The 23,580-nt window shown below is 45.6% G+C and overlaps 2 protein-coding genes across 9 annotated transcripts in view; one reads left to right on the top strand and one right to left on the bottom strand.

Moving 5' to 3' along the window:
- Positions 1-23,580, top strand: part of Atg16 (Autophagy-related 16) — a 679,282-nt gene that overhangs the window by 403,101 nt on the left and 252,601 nt on the right. For 2 of the 5 annotated variants that reach the window (XR_013087045.1, XM_076826315.1), the window contains exon 9: positions 10,445-10,569. The exons of the other annotated variants lie outside the window; for them this stretch is intronic. Coding sequence is in view for 1 of the 2 variants with exons in the window: in XM_076826315.1 (XP_076682430.1) it covers positions 10,445-10,569 (125 nt within the window). In the remaining variant the exon portion in view is untranslated. The remainder of the gene's footprint in view (positions 1-10,444; positions 10,570-23,580) is intronic. 5 annotated transcript variants of the gene reach the window in all.
- Neo (ZP and PAN domain-containing protein neyo) overlaps positions 1-23,580 on the bottom strand; it is a 293,377-nt gene that overhangs the window by 95,245 nt on the left and 174,552 nt on the right. Inside the window, exons 1-2 of one of the 4 annotated variants that reach the window (XM_076826275.1) lie at positions 22,573-22,658; positions 14,163-14,560 (exon numbers count right to left, since the gene is read on the bottom strand). In XM_076826275.1, the coding sequence (XP_076682390.1) occupies positions 14,163-14,532 (370 nt within the window). In that variant the 5' untranslated portion in view covers positions 14,533-14,560; positions 22,573-22,658. The other 3 variants (XM_076826274.1, XM_076826272.1, XM_076826273.1) reach the window with 3 other exon arrangements.

Below are 23,580 nucleotides of genomic sequence, written 5' to 3'. Positions count from 1 at the left end.
ACGCCTTAAAGTTTAGGGTTCATCAACGGTTTGAATTTGAAGAATTTCTCAAAAATGGTAAGCCCTATCGAAATTTTATCCAAATAATATTAAAAGAGCATACAATTTCCTACAATTATTGTATATATAATTTTTTCGTGCTTCCAACCGTTTTTTAGATAACAGCGTTTGAATATAGAGAAAACCGCGCACTAGTCGCACTACGCGTGTATAGACGATACGCCACGCCCTACAGAGGGAAACGCTGTTATCTAAAAAACGGTTGGAAGCACGAAAAAATTATATACACAGTAATTGTAGAAAATTTAATGCTCTTTTAATATTATTTGAACAAAATTTCGATAGGGCTTACCATTTTTGAGAAATTCTTCAAATTCCTGTTGTCCGATTGCAATAATCAAACAGGTTGAAAATAAGGGCCACCACCCTAATGAGCAGTTGCCGCCTGGGCCCCATCTTCAAAAAAATAATGATTTAATCCAAACACTACATTTTTTCTGCCCTACTACACTTAGCCCGTTTTTAATAAACTACCTCTTCACTTTCCCCAGAAATGGTCCTCTCAGAGCGTTTGCCACACGGGCCCTTAAATTCGCAACTGACAAAAGTTCCACCAACGAGAGCAATAGCACAAACATGTTTAAACCTATTAAATCTACGTGCATAATCAAGAAATTTTCAAAGCCAATTCCCACGGGACCAATAGTACTCTGCAGTGCCCCGTTGTTTTTAGGCACATCACTTTCTCCACTCTCATATCACGAACATCCCTCCCCGCAGCGAGCTCTAATCCTTTTTACACAGCCGGGCTAACGGTACATACCAGCGTTCGTTACAGACCACACTCTCCACACTGTTAGCCAGCATCATTCGCAAGCAGATGAAAACAGCTGAAAGCAATCTCCTCCATTTTAATGTCACTGCGCTCTCTGCAGCGCCGGAATAATGGGGGTTCGCGCTAGTTTGAAAAGAGTGCTCACCTAGCACGGGATGACTCATCCTCATCAAAGGATGAAACGTTAGCGCGACGTCCGTGCTTGGACTTCCGCCCCCGCCCCCGATGACGCGCATGAAAATCGTAATATCGTTCATTAAAGGGCCATAGCGTCCCTCGGCCGCGCGGCCCCGGCTGCCTTTCCGTTTTATATGGAAATCGTTATTATGCATCGGACTGTAGCGTGTTATGCACGTGCGGCATTATGGTGTTGCAGTGTTGCAGCGTTGCAGCCGCTGGTATGCGGCCAGGCCCCGTTAGCCAAGGATGGTTCGATGGTGAATAACCCGACGCAACATAGCGAGTGACAGTAAATAACCGGACAATCAGATCGTGAAATCATTTCCTCGATCTTTCGTTAACGCTTCTGTGATTCCCCGCTTGAGCTTTCGTTCTGTGCAATTGCAGCCACGGAATGCATTTTTCCCGGGCGCGATCGTCCCGCATGAAACGAACCACCGCGGCGATTTATTATTTAACGCGAGAGGCTCCTAGAGATTGGATTAACGTGCCGTTAACGGGTGGGGGTCGCGGTGCACGCTCTCAGGTATCGAGCGCTTCTGCGAGCGGATGCCTCGAACACGCGGATGGAAAGAATTTTCGGTGACGTTACGGGATGGAAGCAGTCTGTGTCTAAACAGTGATTAATTAATTGAATTCATTAAATTTGCACTCGCAAGTTGTTTAACTTATGTGGAGGACAGAAATGATGATGCAAAGAGTGGCGGTGGTGGAAATAAATGAAAAGCTTAGTGCAGTATGATATTGGAAATACTCGAGGTAATCATTAGCGGACTGGGTCCAAAAATGTTGGTTGCCAGGAGACAAAGGAGGCCCACCCACAACTATAAGGTTATCACTTAACTTTCATAAGAAATAAATGAAAATTTCAAAAAATACATAAGTGGCAAAAAAGTGGTTTTAAAATTTTTGTGAACTAAATGTACCTATATTTTTTTTAGTAATTACAGTGTACATATATTGTACATATTACTGGCAGTAAGTGTACTAAATGTAAGAGTGTTAAGAATTTTTTTCAGGAACAATTTACAGCTTTTATAGAAAAATTTTATTACCTACCTTTAGTACAATGTCTTAAGAGACTATAAAAAAATAAATAGAAAAACGCGCTGGTCGAATGTGTAAGTTTAATTTTTTTTTATAAATTATATGAGTGTAGCTTCCGTTGCACATATCGATTTCTTAAACAAATTATTTTTGTAAAAACGGTGCACTTTAGAAGAAAAGTTTCGAAAAACCGTGAATAAGATGGACAGTTTTTCGAGTGTATTTAAAAAAAATTGTTTTTAATCAAAGAATCCGTGTGTACAACGGAAACTACACTCATATTGTTTATAAAAAAAGAATGAAATTTGATGTCTAGAAGATTAATTAATATATTAAAATTTATGCATGTTTTTCTATTTATTTATTTTTTACAGTTTCTTAAGACATTATACTAAAAATGAATACAAATTTTATATGAAAACTGTATATTATTCCTGAAAAAAATTCTTAAAAATGGTTTACTTTTCGGCCGTCACAGTTCCCCCTTAAATTGTCTTTCTTAATTTTCATTAAATGGGGGATATTTTTAAATACTTTGCTTGTAGCGATTCTATTTTCAAGCTACTAAAAAGTTATTAATATTTTTAACATATTATTCGAAGGCTGATTGGCTGACACCCTGGCCAGTCCCCCACTGGTGGTAATCCATGAAATTTCTCTTCCTCGATGCAATTTCACATGCTGTTTGGAACTGTGCAACACCGTCTCTTTCTCCTTCTATACTCGTCGCTCTAATCTAAACCGCCAGCAACTAACTATTCCACATTTTCGCGGGCTTTAAATACGACCTTTACCAGAATTGTCAATTGCGCCGGTCGCGTCGTAGCGCCAGGAGACCTAAGCTGGTAATCCTCTTTGATCAGCAGTTAGGAGCTAACCGTTGCGTGTGCGTTTCAAATGTTGCTAATGCTAAAAGCTGAAACCGCGCCAAGGCGAGCCACGGAATATTTTATGAACCCGTGGGATCCCGTAGGAGATTGAGATCGTAGCTTTCAGTTTTCCAAATAAAGCTCGTAAATTAAGCGGGCAGCCGTGGCCCGCGACTAGGGGCAACCCATCCCAGAAATCGCGCAACTAATTTCACGATGCATGAGGGAGCTGGTGGTTCGATGTTTCAACGGTAGCATCGCTTATTCAACGGGTGGCTGTGCTCGAAACGATTAATAAACAATCTCCCCCGAGTGTGCCGGAGCTTTTTTTCAACCGCTCCTCCGGGTGGCTCGCCTGGTGGCCGGAGCCGCATCAAAATCCCGTAATGCACAAAGTATGCGCAACAAACTTTAAATCTCTCGGACACAGGGCGGTAACTTCGTATCAGGCCAGTCCGCTGCTCGGCTCCCATCAAAACCCAACGAAGGGAAACTCACTTCTCCTTGGGCTGCCAGCCACCACTTCTTCGAACCACTTATCCACCTGTATCGTTATAAACTTTCCGCGATACGGTCGCGATTTTCTTTATCGAGACGGGGACACCTCGGCGCAACGTCGTCTGTATGCAGCCCCGCGCGCCTTCTATTTATACGCGGGGCGCCATACGATTCCCGTTTAAATAAACGGCGAACGATAAGAGTGAAAAATGACTGGCCTGGCAAGCTCAAGCGCGTCAAGTGGATATACACGCCTGAGCAATTGTGCCGGGAAAGCCTGTACAGAGCCTTCCTTTTGTCTCTTTTGTCGTGGCTGGACGGGCTAGTGAAAAGAATCGACGCCGGTGAAAGCGGAAGCGTGATCACTGGTTAGGGTAAAAGGCAGTGGTGGAGTCGCTGATGTATTCCTGAATGAATATATTTCCTTTGGGGGCACCGGCGAGAAAATTACTCGAGAATTTTTACAATCACCGTGCCTTGCAGGACTTTTGCTTACTGCGGGACCGGTGCCTAGTAAACTTGATACGCGACAAAGGGGGCGTTTATGTAGCTATTTTGTATTATTAGTGTTTAGAATAATTGTCTGGGTTAATTTAGGTCTGGGTTAGGTCTGGTCTTGGTTAGGTCTGTTCTGGGTTAGGTCTGGGTCGTAGAATCTCCATCATTTTTTTTAGATGAATGTTCAGGTATAAAACTCGAGGCAGTCGAAACTGGAATGGAACAAGTAGAAATACTTGAAATAGAGTCGACATATACGCAATTCTGAGAAGTGGAGCGCTTACGGATTATTTCTATCGATATCTGTGAACACAAACATTTCATTGTGGCTTCAAGTATCTACTTTTAAAAGGTTCTTTCTTCTTCTTCTGTTAAATACTCTCTTCGACCCTCGCATAGTTTCCCAAACAAAGCTTTCAAACCAGCTTTACCTAAAGAAATATTAGATGTGACTTGAGTGAACACGGAAGTGGAAGCAAGAAAAGCAAAGAAACGTCATTTCGGCTCCCATGATCCCGCGATGCCCAGAATACGTTAGCTAGGAGACTAATTACCGCGGCGTTCAATGCCGATCTGCGCTAATTGTAAGTGATCCTTGGAGGACGATGAACAGGGACGACTTGCGGACGAATGAGGAGGAATGGTAAGTGGGCGGCAGTTAGGTCGCTGGTAAGATGATCCTATCATTGAGTAACGGAGCCCGGGTACAGAAATTTCGTGATCGTGACGCGCGCGCGCTTGTGTCGTCATTGTCCCATCGTCGATCATGATCCACGGTACACGGGGCCTGCGAACCTACCACTGGTCCCGTTTTACGAGAAACAAATATCGAACGTGCGGAACCTTCGTCGAAGATAGCTGTACTGCCAGCGAAACGTTAGAACAAACTTTCATCCACGTTACAAAAGAATCTCCTCTGCCTCGTACAGTTGTAGATGCATCGGGTCGATATTGAATGACGCGTACGTGGATTTCTATTTAAAATTGGAATCTTATTAAGGGCATTAATAGGAGAGTGTCTATATGGTGTTTAAAATTGGCAAAAAATATTAAAGATAGGGGAATGATAGTGTCTAGCCGGGTAAGCATAGGGAAAATGGCCCCAACACTAATTTTAGTATTTATGTATACCAAATAATGCTCTTTGGAACAACTTATGAACGTGGAAATATTTTCTCAAAATTGCTTGCAGAGTGAATGATCATTATTTGTCTAGCAAGGAGAGGGCACCATGAGGTGGACACCGATTTTGATGAGCTTTGGCACGCTGGATCTATGTCGAAAATAAGTAAATAGGTGTCCGAGCGGTTCTGCCAATGGGCCTTAATAATAAAGATATTTACATGTAAATTATTAAAAATTTCATAGTGGCCGTGGGGTTTTAGTGGGTAAAAATCCCACACTACCCTGGCGTTCGTGAGAGATTCCCTTCTGGAGGCGTCGGGGTGTCTTTTGAAGATGTCTCCACGTTAAAAAAAAAATTTATAAATTATTTTTTTCATCATTTTTTTTTTTAACTTGGGGAAATCTTCAAAAGGCACCCCGACTCCTTCAGAGGGTAATTCGCCGGGGGCGTCAGGGTAGTGGGATTTTTACCCATTAAAACCCCACGGCCACTATGAAATTTTGAATAATTTCCATGCAAATATCTCTATTATTAAGGCCCATTGGCAGAAACGCTCGGACACCTATTTACTTATTTTCGACATAGATCCAGCGTGCCAAGGCTTATCAAAATCGGCGTCTACCTCATGGTGTCCTCCCCTTGTAAGTTACTGAAATTGATCAGAATTGAATAAGCTTTTTTAATACTAGTAATACGAAACCTAGAAAACACTTGTCGCTGGCTTCCTTTCAATTCAGTTTCCACTGAATTATAATCATAATTTTCAATTTCCATTAAATGAACCGCACGCCTAAGACGCACAGTCATCCAACCGAAGCCGACTTTCCACCAAAGTAGAGTTTTTCGAGGTGTTCTTACACGGTAATCAACTCGCAGCCACTGCCGAGACAATTCTCGATGTTATGTAGATGACAGATCCGGAAATGCGACGAGAGACGGTCATGCTCCATAATTAAGAAAAAGCAACGGCAAGAGCATCGTGTCATTACTGCCTTTTTTGCCCGGGCGGTATCAGAAAAATTGAATCTCGAGGCACGCACGTAATGATGATGATCGCCGTCAAAAAAAAAAAAGAATAGAAGGAAGGAGAAAGAAACCGAGGAAAGATTGCAGCCGCGAGGATAAAGTGGTGGTGACGAGCGAGGCGAGCAACAAACATGCAAAATATTCGAGGCACCTTGCGCATTGGCGATCATTTACCGCGAACTTTTCGAGTTATCGAGTTGACGTGCAGGCATACCTGCCCGTGACAGCTTCACGTCCACAAAGAAGTACTCTTTTGCGTCTTTTAGCAACAACCCCGCCTGCCCCTGCTGCTCGCCGCCGCCCGCCCCTCTCTAGGCAGATAGAGGCCGGCAGCAACCGATGAAAATCAGACGCGCACGATTTTAAAGCTTAATTGCGTCACTTTGAGCATGCACCGTAAAATCGGTCGTGTCAAGCGTGCTTGCCTCCGCGGTATTTTCAAGTGAAAGAGGGGAAAAAAAGGAGGCCAGGCGAGAGAAGGCAGGCAAAAACGGAGAGTAAGAAGAACGGAGCCGTCGAAGATCAACTACTCGTGGCCCCAGAGGACGAGACCCGACGTGGTCACGCTTTGATGGCTTCCCGACACGAACTTCCTGTATCAATGATTCAGGAATAAAATCACGCTCTCTCGTCCGCATTGCCGCTGTTATCGGTACAACGCGACCAAATCGGCAATTGTTAACTGTTTTTTTTTTGGCATTCTTCATTGTCCTGGTTAAGAGGGATTTTCTGGTGGAAGCCGGACGTGTAAGGTACCTATTCGAAATACTTGAATCTTTTTGTGAGGTACGTGAATCAGAGAATAATAGGTCGGGTGGATTAAATTGATCGTCAAACGTTACAAAGGAATTCGATGAATTGCGTTGGCTTTGATCGATCAAAAACTGTAGTTGTAACAACAAACATACTTTTTCTCCTTTTCTCTCTCAGCTCAGACATAATTAGGGTTGCCCACCGTACTATAATATATAGTATTGCACTGTGTTTTGTCTTGTGTACTATGTACAATTAGGAAAAGATATAGTACGTTAAAATACTATATTTCCGATACATCGATAAATTTCTACAATTTTTACTTACAAGGGATGATCCCGAACCCGGGATTTAAAAAAATTCTGAAGCTTTGTGAATATGTAGGGGACTTCCTTCTGATTGCAACGCAATTTTTGTTTGCTGCCCAAATTCACTCGAAAGGGGTGAAATTAACCCCCGAAAATTCGACTATTTTCCGATTTTATTTTGTAACTCGCAGTCTGTGAGAGATAGAACAACAGTTTCAAAACAACAGTTACTTCTTTTAATTAGATCTATCATTTGGTAAAAGAATTATTTTACAGTTCACGAAATATAACACAAATTCGGAAAATAATAGGATTTTTGTGGGCCAGTTACACCCCCTTAGATTGAATTTGGGCAGCAAACAAAAATTGCGGTATAATCAGGACGAAATTCCCTACATATTCAAAAAGTTTCAGAATTTTTCGAATTTCTTGGTTCGGGGTGTTCCCCTGTTAGTTTTATATTCTACGGCAACATCAACATTTGAATTTGCGAATTTAAACTTTAACAGAGGATTTTGTCTTTAATGAATATAAAGTGGCGGGAAGAGAGAAACAGAACCAGTGTATCTATCATAAAAAATGAGCTCCTGATATATGTTAATTTGGACTTTCAGTGCAATCAAACCTTTGACACATTTGTCACAGAAAATAAATTAATTAATAAAGCAAAATTCCACAAAAATACACATTTGAAAAAATAAAATGTGGTTGTTTTAATGTAGCTTTATTTTGTATCACTTTCTTCCGAGAAGTACTATATTCTTTCACAATGTATTATATTTTTTAACACATTGGCCGTAAAGTACTATATGTCCCCGGAAAAAAGTTGGCAACCCTATACCTAATAGCAGCTATGCCGAGCCACGTCTATTCCTTTTTTCGTTTTTGGTACATTAATTTTTTCTTCTCTTTTCTTCTGGTGCGATAAAAAGTTTTATTGTTATTATTACGTGATAGAAACAAAATACAAAAGCAGTATAATTGTCATTGAAATTCATTAAGACGAATAGGCTTCATTAATAGATATAATAGAAATATCAATGTTTATTCCGAGACCAACAATTTTGTTCCAATGTCATTGACCTTTCCTGCGAATTACTAAATTTCTTTTATCCTAATATTCTTAATGGTATATACACTAGTAATTCACTGTGTTATTATTCTTCTTGCTATTGCTCGTGGACTCGATTTTGTTTCGTAATATAGAACTTTAAATCGAGTCGAAAAATATCACCAATGCAGCTTAATCAGCACTCATAAAAAATAGTTTACTAATTCCAGAAAGCCTAGCGAAAAAAGAAATCAGCAGGAAATTCCCCAACCAAATTTAACGCAGATTGCCAGCGTTGTTTCCGAATCCGCAGAAACTGAAACCGGCATGAATAAAACGAGCGGTTTGATGGCTCGTCGATCCATTTCCACGATGTTTTCGTAACCGTGACCCGCGCGTGCACCCCACTCGGCAGAATTTACGTACTTCGCGAAAGTGGTCGCAACTTTTTGAATAACTCCATTTCTTCATAGAACATCGAGCAATCCGACACGTTCCCAGGCAGCGAGGGACTCGCGCTGCCGAGGCACGGGGCAGAAATTGGTTTTCATTGTTGTAAAAGTGCACCGCGGCCCCCCGTCCAACCCCTTTCCAGCGATTGTTTAAATTCAATTCTACGAACTCACTCCCGCGTCGAGCGCCGCTAACTTCCCGCCCACGGAGATATTACGAATTCGAAAACGCGGAAGAAGTTTGTTAACCCCGCCCCGGGACCGTAAAAAGGATGATGTAACGATGTAATAAATACGATCGTTCCTCGGCCAGCGGCTAATACACGCTTCGAACACACCGGCGGCCGTAATCGAAAGAGATCTCGCGGAGTAACACCGTTTTTCTATAGGTGCGGTAACTCATTTACCATGTAATTAATGCCCACGGATCGGCCAGCCACGAACGCATAGTTTATATTAATTACACCCCGGAAGATTCAATTAGTGCATTTCTCATTACACTTACTTATACCAGTATCCATTATTCATGAGGAACCAGCGCGGCGGAGTAGTTGCCTGACAATGCACGTGATCGTTACAGTATATTGTTCCAGCGAGATTTTCGTACATGGAATTTGATAAAAATGCATCTGGAGCACGCTCGACCTAAGAGCCCGCCTTCATTAATGAAAATCTCTTTCGCGGTTCATTGTTAATGCTGCCGGAAATTTCGCGATGCTCGTTACATCAAGTGATCGTTAACATATTGAATGGCTGTACGTGTTTCCTTGGCCTTATCCACCGCGGCTGGCCGCAATTATTAAGCTTCTTTGGCCGATAACGATACCCCGTTAAATACAATTACTCTGTTAACGTGGTTCCGAGGAATTTTAGCAGATACAGAGATCATAGACTCGGTAAAGGCGTTTCTAAATGGAAGCGAAGTTTTTATGTTTCGAATCTACTGAATTTTTTTAATGCCCCGAAAAGTAAAGGTATCTTTGGAAATTTATTAGAAGCAAACTGCGTAATGAATCTTTTTCAGACTTTCAGGAATTTTTATTGGATATTCAAGTTGTGCGAATATATTTTTTAAAATTTATTTGTAAACTGTACAGGACCAGTAACTTAGGTCTGCAAAAAATTTCCGCTGACGTGCTTGACAGTTTTCCGACGAAACGGTTCTTCGGAAATCAAAAGACCAAAATGTTTTAGAAACTATATGGTATGGCTGTGGCACGACGGGTTTGATTTGCAAAAATTTTGAAATTACAAATTGGCGAATCTCTGAAAAAAAAGTGAAATTTGATTCTAGTAAATTAACCGCTTTCGTTGGAAAATAAATAGATGGAAACGACCGATCAAAAAAATCTCCGGTTGTGCCATAGCCATCCGCATATAGTTTCTAAAACATTTTGGTTTGTTGATTTTAGAAGCCTCATTTCGTCAGAAAACTGTCAAGCAGATTTTTTGCAGCGCACAGTTACTAATCCTGTACAGCTTGCAAATCTGCTTTAAATAAATTTAAAAAATTATATTCGTATAACTTAAATATCCAATAAAAAGTCCTGAAAGTTTGAAAAAGATTCATTACGTAGTTTGCTTTTAATAAATTCCCAAAGATTTCGGGCCATTACAGTGGTGGTCCCCCCCTAATTATCAACTACAAGTTAGTTCTTTAGTCACCCGCGACCGGAATTTAGCTGAGCTTGTGGGATAATTGTTATTCTAACGTAGTGTTAGTTAGCTTTCTATTTATTCTCAGATATATCACCAACCATGATAAACTGCTCACGAGTTACGATGAACTTAACTGTTTCAGTGGCATCGGCGTGTTTCCACGCCGAGGGATCTGCATTTTATGCACGCTCTTGTCGTGCCTTCACGTCGATATATTCTGGATCCCATCGAAAGTATTGTTCGAGAGTCTCCGAATGTTTGCCCGGGGTGAGTTAAGCATAACTTTCTCGGCGGAAACGCTCACTCGGGAAGGTCTGACTGACTTAAAGGGGCATTTCTCAAAACCTTGCGCCATTCAAAATGTTAATGATCTACGTCAATAGTAATACCTAACGGCATTAGACTCATTGAAGGCTCCGTTCGAATAACTACAGCCTCGATTTTATCAGAGATTATTATTAACAGAAACAGTGAGAGATAGTTTTTGCAGGAATAAATGCTCGCCCCTTTATTCAAACTAGACCCTGAATCATTTAATCTCGCTGACGGAAACCGATGTAAAAGGTAACAAGAGGTGCATCGCATTTCAGTCTCTTTATACCGCGATATCTGTTTCATCCGTTCCGTCTCTCACGTCTCGCCTTTCATTCAGAAAGTAGACGAAGACGGCTATGTAAACGACAAGAAATCCGAATCGATTCCCTCTAATGGATATTCCGATAAGTCTCGCTAATTCTCTTTATGGCCGGCGAGAGACAGACTAATTCGATTGTTTCAGATTGAGTTTCGTCCAACTCCGTCCGCGGAGCGTAACGCAGTAATACCCGAAGCTCCGGGAAAAGTCAGAAGAAAGGATATTGTTTTCAAATTTGCCCCGGTCTTTTTCCCACATTATGCAACAGCAGAGCAGAATTATATCAAGCTTCTGCAAAGTTTCTCGAAGCAGCAGTCTGTTTCTGCGGCGCATAATTTCAATGGGGGGCCCGTGTCTTCGGACTGTCGAAATAATTACAGTGCATCCTTGTTTCACGGTAATTATCTTGTATCTTAACTGTGCTGCACACGCTGCATGGGAACCATCGTTCTTACGGCTTATTTGTAGCGCACCTAATTGTCCGAGATCATAGTTTCGACGTTCATGCCGCTTGCTAGGTAGACGCATCTCCGGCCGCGTTAACGGGAACCACCGTAACTTTTAAGCAAATTGTATTTTTAATCGATGTTGGCAACTAAAGCAGATCAAACTTTCCGCTGCAGCTTTACAGTTAGCCCACCGGTTTAATCGAATTTAATGAAGTTTAAAGTTTGCCCCGTATTTACATCAGCCCCCCTCCCCCCTGCAAGTTTCCTGTAATTTTAGTTACCCCGGTAACGAGGCTCCGTTCGTGTCTTTTTTCTCTCGCGGGGACGACAAATTTTAATGCGCGGGGTTTCGCCTTCTCCAAAGAGTTCTCAATATGGTTCGGCTGGACGCTCGGCGATAAGAAATTACGATAATGACGTGCTACGTATTTTTCACCCCGACAGGCATCCTTGTATTTTCCTCCCTTCCATTCGAACCGTGTACATTGCAATCGACGCACGAATGAGCGACGTTTTTAATATCGAGTAGCGTGTACGCGATGTAGCGCGGAAATTCGCCCCTTTTTTTCGCTCTCTCTCCCCCGCGCACCCTCTTCGGGTGAGAACTCTGTTCAAACGTGACGAGAGGTAGCGCAAAAACGGTCCGCTGCACGGTAAAAGTTTAACACGTAATCTGAGCGATGCTCGCGGCCGGAATGGCTTAAAATTGTCTTCAATCCGACGCTCCGAAATGCGATGAGGGAGTAGGTCGAGAGGAGCGCGCTTGACAAATCCTTCGGCCGCCTCTCGATATTTTTGCGCGAACCCTTCGCAGGAAAATCGACTGTGCTTGGCAGCTGAACGGCGACTTGCCTTTTGCAAAATAGTTTTAACGAGGCCGAGGCGAGTCGAAGACAGACAGAGTGACTGGTGCATCGCAGAGTGTTTTATTCTTATTCTTAAATGAGCGAATGCCACTCTAATAGTTCCAGACATTAGTGCCACTAACTTTTCTCTCGTATCAGAAGAACAGTTCTCACCATTCCCCCAGCTGCAATTGCTTGTTCCACGTAACAGCGTTCACGAAATTCCCAGTGTACACTGGCGTGACGTAATAATAATTTCACGAGCTTATTATACACATTACAAAAGGCAGACTTCGAAAATAAGAAGCCTCGAGTGGACGAAACTGGATTAACAGCGGTGGCATGTTTTTGGATTGGCGTGTACTCTTACGCGCGTAAAAGTTTTAAACGCATTAATTTCAGCTGCCTCATTAAAATTTTTAAACACTTTATGCAAAAGTGGCCCCGAGAGTGCAGCCTCCCTATATTTCATAAATATAAACCTGGCGAAGTTAATTGGCAGAAGCCAAGCGTTCTCGCGTCCGGGCGGAAATGGTTTCCCGCGGCGAAACTATTGCAACGGCGGTGAATATCGATATCAGCCGCTAACAGTGAAAATTTCAACCTGTCGCGCACGATGGGACCCAAAGAAGTACCGTTCGGAGTTCGACGCGCCGAAAGTGTTCCAAGAACGCGGCAGGCTTCCGGCGCGAACCGGTGCTCGAAATGCTGGGGCATTTTTCGCAGCTCGCGAGATCGATACGCGGGGTGTTGCGATACAATCGGCAAACACGGATTACGCTACGCCTCGCTGTATAATCCGTGAAATGGACGATTAATAACGATCGAGTACATGTATACGCTCGACAGGTAACATACGAACCGGTGAATTCTATCAAATGCATACCATGGCTGAGCCGGGGGATTCCCTAAACATTTGGTCAGCGATTTTTCAGGCTAGCGATTCAATTTTTTTTCTCTCTGCCGGATTAATCGTAACTGGACATTCTCGATCGTTCGCGAATGCGTTTAGATTGTATTTACAAGCTTGTCGCGCTAATTCGCTACTATTTTGATACGTAAGCACTGATTTTAAACTGCACTGCCATAGTTACTAATTCCTTGAGATTGTCGAATGTTTTCCCACTTGTGCGTGGTTTCCTAATTTCGCATAGAAGGAATCTGTTCGGTTGATGCTATTTTGTACTACCCCGTGTAGTTTAAATTTCGATAAAAATAATTTCATGAGGATTTCTTTGAATTATATGGAAACCGTGGGGGTTTTATAAGTTCCTTCTAAATCCTTGCACAAAATGATCAGTGATGAACTTGCGATTAGTAAAACTTGTTGGTAGACTGTTTCAGAAACGATAAATCATAAAACCTCCTTACTTGTCAATGTAGAATCAATAGCATCTTGGTCATGACTAGTAATTGTGAGAATAATCAATTATATAAATCGCAGTTCTGTGGACTCTATTCTTCTACCTTATATCGCACTTTCTTACTATTACCTTAGGCACCTAGACTGGTTCTTCAACATCTACTTTTTTTCAGAATCGCACAAAGAAATAGCCACCTCCCCGTCCTAATATCGTTTCGAGCCCGTTACGCTCTCAGCCAGGCGGCTCACGTGCTGCATGAGGCTGCGCCGGCTGCCCACTACGAACGACACGCGTCTATTTTATCCATCGTCCTAGACATTTAATCATTCCGCGGGACGCTTACACGCTCCGTGGAATTCCCTTATTCGGCCGCCGGGCATACATATATGTACGATGCCCGGATGCGTGGCACCGTTCGACGCTGACGAATCGGGAGAAAGACCGATCGACAGCGGGGCTCCAGTCCCCTGACCCGTTCACGGTCCCATCCAGGATACACAATTCCCGGCCGATCGTTCCCGACCGCTCCAGCGTTCGCGCGCCCCGTACGATAACGATTCAATCTTACCTGGGTTGCTGTCTGCGTTCGAGCTGAACAGCACGCACAGGCCCGTCTCGTAGTTGACCGCCTGGCAGGAGTCGTTCCCCTGACAGATCTCCAGGCAGTCGGTGAGCATCAGGGTTCCCGGTATGGACTCCAGCATGTTCGTGGGCGCGGTGTACACGTAACCGGTCACCAGCTCGAAGCCGACCATTTCTGGGTCGCACTCGTCAGAGCCAGCGGACGGGCCCGTGTAATCTGGCCCAGAAAGCCCCGACGGGACCGCGGAAGAGGCCGACTGGTCAGCCGCGTGCGTCGACTCCGCGGCCGCCACGCGACCGTACCTTGCGATTGCTTGCAGCAGCAGGAACGTCGCGATCAGTTCTCTCGTCATCATGCCGATCCACCTGACTCTCGAGCTTTATCTGCAACAGGAAAGCAACCGGGGTTAGTTGACAGGGTTAGATTTAATCGAAGGCTGCTTCGCTTCTGGGGTCGAATTATTCCCCCGTGTCTATTCGCTCGAGTTAGGTAATGGACCAATCTTGTTGAAATGGGGTACAGACGGTTTGATTCTGAAGGTGAGAGTAAAGCCTTCCGAGCGGATTTTTTGAAGAGATAATGTGATAAATTAGATAGTTGGTAGCTGTGAATTTTTTAGTTGCTCTTAGTTTTATATTTCGGGAACTCTTCAGCATTTTCGTGGATGTCTGTGCTTAATGTTTGATATTATAATAGTAATTTCGGGTGATCCTCTTTTATGACATATGCCGACAGATTTAGTGGAATACGCTCCTGGTTATAATTATCGTCGTTATTGAAAACTAAATCTCGGCTTTTCGTGTGCTCATGTTTATTTGCGAAATTGGAATAATCGCTGGATTGAATTCGAGATCGCACTGATAAATACATATTTGATCCACTTTGATGACTGTTAATCAGTACTGGTAAATCAAAGCTTCGGCACATTATGAATTTTGTGCATCCATTTAAATCACTGAATTGTATTATACCGTGCGCAAACATTTCAGCGGAGTCCATTGTCTAACTAAGCTTCCAGGAAAACAATAATCGTATTATCGTGTAATCACTGTACAGTCTATCAGTTTTTATCAATGCGTCCTCAAGAGTTTAATGAAAATTCTACAAACTTCAACCAAAGCGTATAGGCACGTAGAATTTACAGAGATGAAAATCTGTGTTTGTGGATCCAGTAGTGAGAATATTTCTCGGAACCCACAAAAGTAACGTCTTCGTGTAATCAAGTATATTAAATTCACCGGAGGCTCGTCACAGTAAGCCAAATAATTTTACAATCATGTCTCGCAAACATAAATCACCGAAATAAGTGTGCAAGCGTTGAGCGCGACGAAGTTTCCACCACATCAAACCGGGCCCGTGCATCGTCCGAATCGTACATCCGAGTTTCGGTCGGGTCGCCCCACTTGAGCGAAGGGAAAAAACGCACAAATATACCGGCGCGTGTTTCCGCCCGCCCCGATTCCCGTCACGTTGTTTTCTGCCGCGCGGAAGCTAAATAACACTCGGCACAGCCTCGACATCGCCGATCGAATACGCGCCTGTACGAGCGATTCGGCGAGAGGACGGGCGAAAGCTCAAGTGGCAAACTTGTACAAATTTCGCCGTTCCTGCCGTGGAAATTGCGGTAAAACGCGACGAGCGGCTCGCGCGCGAACGGTCCCCGGTTCCTGCCCCCCGGCGCCCGTTGAAATAATTACACCGATGCACATGCCCCATTCAGCGGAACGATTCCGTAGCGCGCGGCGCTGGCGGCGAACGTACCTGTCGATATTAAATTCGATGCGGAACTCGGGCGGAATTGTGCAGCGTTTACTGCTTCCTTCTGCCCGAACCTGATACAGGTACCACGGGGACGTTTCTCACGGGGCCGTTCGGCTGGCGATGCCCAACTGGAGGACCGGCGATGATCACCGACACAACTGGGGTTAACGGCGTGCACCACCGAACCACAAGCTCTCGACAGGTGAGCTTACGTTTGTTTATCGCGCGCGGGCAACCACTTTGGATATCGTGCGACGACTGGCAATGATAATACGCACCTCGCGAGCACCACGCTGCAGGGTATAACGACGTCGACCGGCTGGCTCTTAGGCACTGGGTACACCTGGCTGAGCCGCGGCGCACGACTCTTCCTCGACCGATCGTAGGAAGGGGGAGGGGGCAGTGGGACCGCTGCCGACTAAGGAGGACAGAACGGTACGCACAATTCGATCGCAGGTATACGACACCATTGAAAACAAGCCAACCTCTTTCTCCTTCCGTCACCCGTGTGTCCATTGCCTCTACCCCGAATTGTTACCCCCATTCCGTTCATTCCTCGTGCTCCTATCGAGATTACAGCACTACCGCCGGCTACCCCCACCTCTGCACCATCCTCCCCCCCCCCCTCCCGCTCTGTGCCAACCCTCCCACACCTGGTGGATCGGCGTAGATACCGATAGACCTGAATTTCGCTCACGTATTTCAAAGCGATTGGGTGAAATCCTATTCTTAGCCAGGCGCAACGGTGTTTTTTTGGGCCCCACCAACGCGTCTGACGTAACCCCGCGCTTCGGGGGACCGCGACGAAATTTATTCTGCCGCGCCGTGGGCACCGGTCCCGATGCCAGCGCGCGGGAACTGTTCGCCGAACGGTTCGGCGAATATGATTGAAATGCACGCAGGGACTGCAGACTTTCCGTACAGACAGTGGTCGCCGGCCAACTGTGAACGGTATGGGCGACTATGCCTTTAACAGTATTCGCGCGCGCTTTCTGCATTCCTTTCGGTTTTGCTCGCGAGAACGGATGATCCCCGCTGGAGTGTCCGTGATCAAGCGACTCACGCTCTTCGATTCGGGAATCTTCCAGCGGGGATCGCAAGTAATTAAGTATTCCGGGTTTAATAACTGTGAAATTCACTCGCGGCCGGGTTTGTTGCATCGTCATCCGCGAGGGAAGCTAGAGACTGTTGGAAGAGACTTATCGGGTAGTCGGGACTACCTGTTCATTTCCGTTTCTTTCGTCGGTAACTGCTGCATCATTTCTGCTGGAGCTAGAGGAGCCCGGTATAATTACAGGGGACTTCTTTTCTCTGCTCTTTGGTCGTACACCTGCCACGGGGCCTCGTGTGCCTCGATTGCGCAAGGATAAGGGCCTTTAGAGACGTCGTGTTACTTTCTCTACTTCTTTTAAAGCATCGTCTCCAGCCAGCAAATATATCTGGGACAAGTGTCCTGCGTGGAAGGGTCCCAAAACGCGGGGCCTGCACGGGATGCGTGCCGCGTGGCGAAAAGAGGAGTCGAACAGCACGGCGAATTACAGGCTAAGGAACGATAGTTAGAGAAGTAGGAATGACTTATTAAATGAAAGGGGACAGACATTCCAGCGGTCTGTGATTAAACCGACGCTGCTGTGTTCGAAACTCGTAGCCAGCGACGCATATGGAGTATATGATAATTATCAGTTGATCGCGCACATAGTAGAGCGGATGACGAGTGCGCGAGGACGGGGAGAAGGTGGGTCAGGGGCGGAGGGGGATTTCGAAAAAGAGCAAAATTTAGTGCACGTGTGAACAGTGCGACCTAACCGGGCGTCGGTGTCCTTCTGAACGCATACCCCGGCCGATTCACGCGATGCTTAGAGGCTGTTGGGCGTACAAGGAGCGAAACGAGTAGGAGGAGCGAGAAAGAAAGGAACGAGGAAGGGAAAAAGAAAGAGAAAGAGAAAGAATAGGGTGGGAGAGGGACGGAGAAAGAAGGGAAAGAGAGAGAAAGATGTAGCGCTCGTACCAGGTGCTTATACCATCGCGTCACCATGTTGAAGTAACGGTGCCTGGATGTCTCATCGGGTTCAATCGCAATCGGCAATCTTCTGCTGCGGAATTTCGCAAGGAAACGACCGTTTTGCCGTGGTAGTCGTCTTCGTCGATTTACGAGCGGCCGCTATTCGTCCGCCCTTGAGTACCGATCGACCCAATGGCCCCCTAGCTCTGTCGTTTGGTCTGCTGATGCGTGTCTTACGGACTCGTTTCTAATAAAGCCGATGGGTGCGCGTGCCGCGATCACTTCGATTGCCCCCGTTTTATGCAAGATACTTGTATTACGAGTTCCCCGTCCAGGGGATTCGTTCAGTTTTGCCTTTCTCAGTGGCAGCCAGGTGGATCGTAATCATCGAAGATGACGACCTTGTAAGGAAAGCAAGATCTCATCGATTTGTCATCGGGCTGGCGTGGTATTTCGGTCGATTCCAACTGGGATTGTTCAAATAAGTGCTCCACTTCAGAGCCTGGCCTCTACGGAGGCGCGCTGCTGATCCGGAGTACTTTCAGCTTAGAGAACTTATGAACTCAGAAATCCTATTTCTACAGTTTTGGGAATTGGGGACAAAAATTGAAGCAGGCATATTTAAATTGAGATTTAGAATAACATCTTTTACTAATAAAGCTGTTGCCGTCATAGACCCAAATTTTAATCATTCAGCCAAGAAAATTGTGAACAAGTAAATGGTGTGCACACGAGTGGTTGTCAACACTCGCCAAAGTAACTAGCGAAGATTATAGTCTACTCAGGTGTTAAAATCTTTAGTCGCATACAGTTCTCTTTAATTATAAATTTATTACATTTCTTTTAGTGGTAACTCAAACACTTTGCTATTCGATCTTGCCTCCGTTAATCCATGTTTCATATTCTACTAGTTTTATTATATAATAATAAAGTCGCAGATGATACTATTATATTATCAAAGCGTGAGAACGATATTGCGTTTATCAGTGGAGACCGGCAAAAACAACGGTTAGTTGTTCCAGCAGTTACGTGGCAGATTAATTCGCCATTAAAGTAACGCGATTCAACACGTTCCTTTAATTTAGCAAGCTTAATATATTAGTTCGCACATAGCGTAACCGCGATTCCAGACAGGAATATACAACAAGCGAAACGTACGAATTACTGGTGCGAACGTTTAACGGGCACGCGACTTATCGCATAACGGCGTAAGGCCGTTCTCGATACTGGTTCTCGGTCAAACGGATTCTCAAAGTTATGCAGAAGATTATAAGAGTGTACGCGAATGCCTGGCCGTGATGCACACTCGCCACTTTGATCTCCGGAAATTTATGGACGTTGGTCCTCCCGTAACGATATTCTCCCATGCTGATTTAATTTGTACCAGTCTATCGCGTGAAAGGGAGAAACGAGGGGTCTCTCTAAGGCGATACTAAATTACTAAATGTCATCGCGCAGTGGCGTCCACGGCACTGCGAAACCAACTTGCCAGCGGCTTCTTTCCCGACTTCCAAGCAAGCTCCTACCCTCGTTTAATAATTTTCTTATAGCCGGTTGTTCTCGTGAATTGTCCTGCTTTCACGATCCACGGGGCCTTAAGGTCAGTCTGTACGTTGTCCTCGAAAAATATGACACGCGCTGAATATGGAACTAGGCGGACTGTACACTTTTCGAAAAAGCTTTCTAGCATTTATCACTTTTATATGGAGTTACAGTTACAAGGAAATTCGAAGCGAACAAAATCTGAGTCCTACTAAGTCTTCTCAGTAGACCACTACTGTTAGCCGAGTGTATCAGGATACTAAAGAGAGTTACATGGTCACCGAATAACAACGGTGGTATACCCACGTATCACGTTCGTTCGACAACTTTAAACACACAAAGACGAACACTATAATCGCGAGGGAACCTTCTGCTAACCCAGACCTAACCCATGTCCATTATTTCGGTAATCAAAGTGGCGGGCGACTACGTGAAACGTTAGAGTAACACTTATCAGAGGCAGAGCCAGGTTAAAGAATATAATAAGTAAATGTGCGAATATCTCCAAACGACCATTCCTTATTTAAATGGCCCAATACCAAGCTATCATCAGCAGTCCCATGGTGGCCACCAATCACCTCGGAACACTCTATTCCTACTTTCAGAAATCTAACACAGTCAGAGGAGCGCAGCATCCAGTTAATCCACCCCAATCTCTAAACACCTAAAACGATCGTGCTAGCGCGTTCAGTGTTGTTCGATCAGTCGCAAACCAGTCAATCTGATAACGTCTCTCTCTGCCCAAGTGTCTCTCCCGATCTCCCCTGCGCAGCCAGAAGAAAGCTTGGCTCGTTACGTAATTATTCGATGCTCGCTGTCATGATGCAGACTGCCTGTAACGTCGTCGCTCTTAAAACGATACCAGGGCCTTTAAGCAGCGGCATCGGCACCACCGGTTTCCAGGCTGCTGCTGCTGCTGCTTGTGATCGTCGATCGCAGCGGAATCGAGCGGAGCCTCCGTTAATGGTACGTTCCGTGCGGGTTCGACGCGCGGTGCGTCGACCAGGAAAATGCGAGGAGTCGAATAACCAGGAAACTGGTTTATGCGTGGTTACGCTCCGCGCCTCTAAGTGGCTGCCCACTACCATCTATAGATGCTACGCTGTTCACGGATACTGTTAGAGAGAGAAAGAGAGAGAGAGGGAGAGAGAGAGAGAGAGAGAGAGACGTATACGGACACGCGCACACATACACGCCAAGAGGGGGATTGGCTGGAACGAAATAAAGCTGGACTGGTCATTAGATGGAACGGTGGCGAACGATAGGGACAGAGAAAAGAAGCGGTTACCTTGACGTGCACGTAGCCTACGATCACGAGCGCGTCAAGGTGGGTAGGATCGCTCCAACAGCCGGAGGATGAAGTTCAAGGGAAATGGTGTATAGAATTTCGAGAGGAGGTGATCCTGCCTCCGCACGGTCCCCTGTGTCTCGCAATCAACCCCCGTCCTCTCTCCTCCGCCGCCTGTGACTGCTGATGGATTCAACGGAAGAAGGATGAGAGCGGCCCCGGGATGAGATTGATAAAGCGTACCAAAGTAATGTGGTAATTAAACTTTGGCCGTATTACGTCCCCAGCGCTGTCTCGCTAGTTCCAGGCCCGTCTGATCCCTAGCGCGTCCTCCAGGAGAACGTCGCGGGGGAGATTGATAGTGACCCCGACCGTCCTCGTAGCCGCTCGAGCCTGCCTTCCTTTCGATCCACCTTGCTCCGCCAGGCCTCTTTCGTTTGTCCTACTCTGCGGACGCGAGACGGTGCCGTGGCTTTTCTGGTTTTGCTGTCTCTGGCGGTGCTGGTGCCTCTTATCGGGAACCGGCGCAACAGGGACGGTGGGGAGGTGGCGTGCTGGGACTCGTGCGTTCAATCGCGATAAAAGATCTTGTCACGGGCCATGGAGCAGCATTACGATCCGCAAGCTCGAGTCTCTATCGCGCGCGAGAATGCATTATTTGCATAGAGTATAGAGGTTAGATGCGCGTGTACCGGGCTGGGTGCCTGCCTTCCTCATAACTTCCTTATTTTCCTCGCTCCTCCCGCTTGCTCCCCGGACTCTCGCTTCTGCCCCCTTTTCGATGACTGCCGTGGGTGGTGTCCCGATCCGATATATGGATCACGTACCCACCAGCGTTGGATAAGTCTCCTCCGATACCGGGTACCCTCCCAATGGGCGTCTACTGTGCTTGTGTGCCCGTGCAACGGCCACCTTTGATTCCGATAGACGGCCGCGCACGTGTACGTGTGCACGCAAACCTGCGACTCGGCGCTATCTAACGCGCGGATTGCTGGCCTTCGTAACCGTGTATTATCGAATCTTCCTATTCGAACGATGGGAATTCGCGGTGATGATGTTACGTTGCAGATCTCAGCTGCACGGTAATTTTTGGCTGGACGGGTTTAATGCTTTCAGATTAAATAACGACGTTGCTATTCGACTGTGCGTGTGTGTGTGTCTGTGCCTGAGCGTTGGTGCAAGAGGAGCACGGTACGTGTGTAGTGAAGCAGGGAGGACAGGGTTTTTCGAAAAACCGTAAATAGTGACATCATGTCTTAATGAATCATTAAAGCCTCTCTAAGAGCTGTAATCTAGCAGCCTGTAATTCGTAAGGATGAGACCTCTGCTCGACTCGCGGCGGATGCAGCGGCGATAAGAAAAGTGGAATGAAAAACGATTAAAGGAAGGTGTTCGTACAAGGTCGTGAGACACTTGCGTGTCTGCGAAGCTAGCCGCGTATAATGGGACTACCGCTCTCTGATTGTCATTACCGTTGCTTTCCGCGTTCATCAGCTTCTTGCCGAGGCGCTGCGTGGGTTTGCCCGCGCGGTAGGCCGCTCGTTGCGCTCTAGGAGAACCCTGATCGCGGATAAAGCGCTCCGCGTGGAAACAATATACCTCGAGTCCTTTTATGCGATTGCACTCGTTTCTTTTGCTTTAAAAATCCCTTCCTGTTCACCCACGACGCTTCAAACGGTTCATTCTTGCGTCCCGTTTCGCGAAATCGCGGCGGCGCAATTAAAGCCCATATAGCCGTGGAAGAAAACCGTGCCGTATGAAGGAAGGAACGATGGAAGAAGGAACAGTGGCAATTAACTCACCTTGCGTACAATCGATAACCTCGGCGAAGCCCGCCGTATCGTCGAACGTAAATCTCATCGTAGAAGACGACGACGACGACGACAACCACCGGCACCACCACCACCGCCGCCGTTCTCCCTACAACTACCAACACTTTCTCAATCGTGCAGAACGTACGTTCCCTACGCTCGATTTACCAAACCGTTCAGTCACTACTCCCGTCCTTTAGTTAAGCAGTGGTTGCTCGAGTCTTCCGAGGGAATCAACCCCCTTCCGCCTACATCCTCCGCCGAGAGCCTCTCTGGAAACTTTTCCACGACTTGCGTCGTCAGGACGAGAGTAACAGTTGTCGTCCCGGTGAAATCTTATTGCTTCAGGATCCCTCTGCCTCTGCAGCGCGGGTTGGCTCTACCCGGCGGTCATCAATTATTCGTAAATTGCTCGCCGTTTCGATGTGTTCTTTTAATGGAAAGTTACGTAGAGACAAAGGGGAGATTTGTTGTAATTAACGATCGGCGGCTGTACTCTTCCTTTAGCGGAATGCGGAGACGAATTTCAATTTTCCTTTTAGAGGGAAAGTTCGGAGAAGGAAGAGCTGAGTTAAGGATCTTAAGCAGAAGATGCTTGTAGCTACAGTTGACAGATAATTCTCTGCTGACGTATCGCGAGTGAATAATGTGGGTTCTCTGCTCTTCGTTAAAATTCTCATGCTGGTTTGTAGGGGAAGCTCGGTTAGCCGAACATTCCGACTTTTTTTTCAAACTCTGCTGGTTTGTAAGGGAAGCTCGGTTACCCGAACGTTCCGATTTCTTTGTAACTGTGCAGGTTTGTGGGGGACCTCGATAGAAGTATCGGGCAATTTTTCCTTTGGGCCCATTTTCGGTTCTTCAAGGTGAAAATACCCCTTAAATGTTAATGAGTGTGTTCCTACTTCACGGTATAAGTGTCTTGTAAACTATGGTATATATAAAAAAAATTGCGATAAAGAAAATTTAATGGTTCTTTTGCTGTATTAAACTATGTAATCG

The sequence above is a fragment of the Andrena cerasifolii genome, chromosome 14 (assembly GCF_050908995.1).
Source record: "Andrena cerasifolii isolate SP2316 chromosome 14, iyAndCera1_principal, whole genome shotgun sequence".
In the NCBI taxonomy this organism is placed as follows: domain Eukaryota; kingdom Metazoa; phylum Arthropoda; class Insecta; order Hymenoptera; family Andrenidae; genus Andrena; species Andrena cerasifolii.
This window is presented reverse-complemented; position numbering and strand designations above follow the sequence as displayed.